General features: G+C 34.7%; 1 protein-coding gene across 1 annotated transcript in view; it reads left to right on the top strand.

The window, feature by feature from the left end:
• Positions 1–1,598: 1,598 nt before the first annotated feature.
• The window catches only part of PRPF39 (pre-mRNA processing factor 39), a 23,973-nt gene continuing 21,975 nt past the window's right edge, over positions 1,599–3,596 (top strand). The window contains exons 1-3 of the mRNA XM_007950157.2: positions 1,599–1,916; positions 2,346–2,471; positions 3,123–3,241. Coding sequence (XP_007948348.1) covers positions 1,599–1,916; positions 2,346–2,471; positions 3,123–3,241 — 563 coding nt within the window. The remainder of the gene's footprint in view (positions 1,917–2,345; positions 2,472–3,122; positions 3,242–3,596) is intronic.

The raw sequence follows: 3,596 nt of genomic DNA, 5'->3' as shown, positions 1-3,596 counted from the left end.
TTTTACCTTCCTAGCTTTATCCCTGGACAAATGCTATCTTCTTCATTTCATTTGCTTGATTGTTCTAATGTGCATACCTTCCTGATACTACATTTTATCTTATAGGCCTGTCTGTCAGTTGGCTGAGAGTTGAGTCATGGGGATTAAGTTCAGTTCCTAGCTTGAAGGATGTCTAAAGGCATAGTCTTGGGGATTCCAGCAGTCTTCATCAGACTAGGAAGCCTGGCCTTTTTTATGATTTTGAGTTTTGTTCCACTCACTCTATCTGGGACCTCTTATTGTGATCTCTTTCAGAGCAGTCAACAGTGGTAGCCAGACACCATCTCCTACTTCTGGTCTCTGGGTCATAGAGGCTGGGGTTGACATGTTCCATTTAGTCCTTTGGCCTGTTTCCTGCATCTTTGATTTTCTTTACTCTTCTTTGCTCTGAGTGGTAGAGACCAACAGTTACACCTCAAATAGCAGCCCACAAGCTTTTAAGAGGCCATTTTCTACTCACCAAAGTAATACGTAGAACATTGTCTTTGTGGACTCTTATACCAGTTGCCCTCAGTGTTCCCCAAGACTATGGTCCTGAGCTTCAGTACACAGCGACTCCTTCCCTCAAGGTGTTTGGCTGTGCTTAGTCGTCTTTTTAATTATAGTCTGTTCCATTAAGTAGCTGGGTATTCTGAGTGTACTTTAAAAGTAAACTAAAGTGGTCTGTTCATTTTGAGAATATTTTAAGAATAACTTCTCACTTAAAAAAACAGATACGCTCTATAATTTAGTAATTCCTTTTTCATTTAAAGTATTAGTGGAAGAGAAAAAACCAACTTGGAAAATACACTGGGTACTAGGATATAAAATAAAGGGATAATTCCTCATTATAAATTAGATGATTTAATTTGAAATATTTTAGGCCTTTTCTAGTCATATTGTAAAACTTTGTTAACTATATGTTTTTAAGTAACATTTCTATTCACTTTAAAAATCACTTTAATTTTTCAAAACCATAATTTGTGTCTTCTGTAATAAAATTAAAACTTAAACATTGAAATTTAAAATTTATTATAAAAATAGAGATGTATGTCAATAGTATAACCTTCCCCTTTCTTCTGGGCTAAGTGATGAACTTTCTGCTGATGAATTGTTTATATCCATGACTAGAATTTATTTTTTAGTTTTACTTTCAGCCTCCAGAACAGATTTTAAAGGTGGTGATGTTTTCAAGTGATTTAGATTGTAGATTTAGATTCTTAGCTAGTTAAGAAGCATTGAGTACTAGATATGGTTGCTTCTTTAGGGAGCCAGCATGATAATTGTTATATGAAGGATCTAAATCTAGAGATACTTAGTTTTTACTCAAAACTCAACAATAAAATGGCAATTTGGGGGAATAATTTTATCTTACAAAACAATTTATAATATGGAAACAAATAAACCTTCTGATTATGGTGTACAGGAAAGATCAGGAATCAAATTAGTCTGTTCTTTAATAGCTAAGTTGGGCTTTAGATTGTTGATGACAGCAAATAATTTATTAAAATTTGGAAGATATTTATCTTTATTTTGTGTTTCCACAGACTATTGTTTAACAGAAGGCAAAATCAACAGCTATGCAAAATTGTCACATGGATGAGTACAAAAATTCTAGTAATGGCAGCACAGACAACAGTTCAGAGGTAGCAGTAGAACATTCTGCTGATTTCAGTACTGAGATTATGAATGTTACGGAAATGGAACAGTCACCTGATGGCTCTCCCAATGTGAATGCAACTACAGAAGAAAATGAAGTGGCAAATACTGTGGACCTCCCAGTGACAGAAACTGAAGCAAATTTCCCTCCAGAATTTGAAAAGTTTTGGAAAACTGTAGAAAATAATCCTCAGGATTTTACAGGCTGGGTATATTTGCTTCAGTATGTAGAACAGGAGGTTAGTAACTATTTAAATGTGATTAGAAGGGACAGAAAAAGAAAATAATATTGTGTTAGGCCTTGTTGTTTTGTAATCAAAGTTGCCTCTCTTATAAATTTCAGATACATATATTTTTAGTTTTGAAAAGTAACTTTAAGTTTGAAATAATTTGTGCGTGGTGGAAAATCAGTAGATAGTCATAACCTAATGTTTTGTTATAATGGTTAAGTGTCTGTGTGTGTAAAATAAAAATTTACCTTGCTATTTATCAGAACTAGTTCTTTCTGTTTCATAAGATAATATTGTATTTTCAGGTAAAAAGGGGTGCTCTATGTATGTGTATGTTTTTAAATCTGTCACTGATTTCATTTGAGTTAATATATATGAATATTTTTTTGTGGCAAAAACTTACAGAATATTTAAACACTTTTTTTTTATTTTCATTAGAATCACTTGATGGCTGCCAAGAAAGCATTTGACAAATTTTTCATACACTATCCGTATTGTTATGGTTACTGGAAAAAGTACGCAGACCTTGAAAAACGACATGACAACATTAAACAATCAGATGAGGTATGTACAACACTGAATAAAGTTATCTCCATTAGGTACTGTAAGCCAAATTATAACAAAAACAAAGACTTTTTTTTTTTTGGCTGGCAGTACCTACCATTTATGGTCAAACAATTTTATAGGGTATTTTATTTGCATTTGTCACTCTTGTGGCATTTGTAGCTAATATTTTCTCTCTTTGTTGGCAGGTGCGTTAAACCTCTACAGTTTGTCAAGCTTTGCAGTGCAAGCCTCTGTATTACACTGCAGCTTAACAAGTAGGGCAGGGCTTTTCTCTCACTTACATTTATTTCTCATTTTCCAAACAATATAGTTGGTTTGCTAGTCACATTTGCTACGTCTTATTGCATTTTTGGTCAGACGCTGTCATTGATGCTCTAATGGGTCTGTGCCCTTTGGTCTGTAACCCAAAGCCTGCCCACACAACCCGGTCAGAATGCAGGGACTGCTGCGCTTTGAAGATCAAGACTCTGCACGTGGGGATCAGAACATTGCCATGTTCTATCCAACCTCCACCCAAATGGTAATGGTAGATTATTTAAACAAAATTCCAGTAATTAGTATTTCTAAGGTTCACCGGATAACACAGTGTTGCCTCTCTGTTAAGAAATAATGAAATATTTGAAGTACAGTTTGTTGTTTTCTTCTTAGGTGTATCGTCGGGGGCTTCAGGCAATACCTCTTAGTGTTGACCTATGGATACATTATATAAACTTCTTAAAAGAAACATTGGACCCTGGTGATCCTGAGACAAATAGTACAATAAGAGGGTATGTGAAACATAATATTAAAATGTATTTTACAGATATAATTATGTAAAATAGTATGATAACTACTTATGAATGTTAACCTGGAATTGAACTTCATAAGTTTTAGTATTTATATTTAAAATTACACATGTGATAAACATATGCATGCTTATAAAGGATGCAGATAATCCATCCATACCCTGTTTCTTTTTGTCTCAAATCCTACTTCCTTCATGGTTAATGGCTTGGTGTGTAATCTTTAAGGACTGCTATGCAGTAGTACGGGAGCTCTGGTAGCATAGTGGCTAAGGCACTTGACTGCTAACCAGAAGGCTGGCGGTTCAAACCCACCAGCCACTCCTTGGAAGGAAGATGG

The sequence above is a fragment of the Orycteropus afer genome, unplaced genomic scaffold (assembly GCF_000298275.1).
Source record: "Orycteropus afer afer isolate SDZICR_OR568_19922 unplaced genomic scaffold, OryAfe1.0 scaffold00265, whole genome shotgun sequence".
In the NCBI taxonomy this organism is placed as follows: Eukaryota; Metazoa; Chordata; class Mammalia; order Tubulidentata; family Orycteropodidae; genus Orycteropus; species Orycteropus afer.
This window is presented reverse-complemented; position numbering and strand designations above follow the sequence as displayed.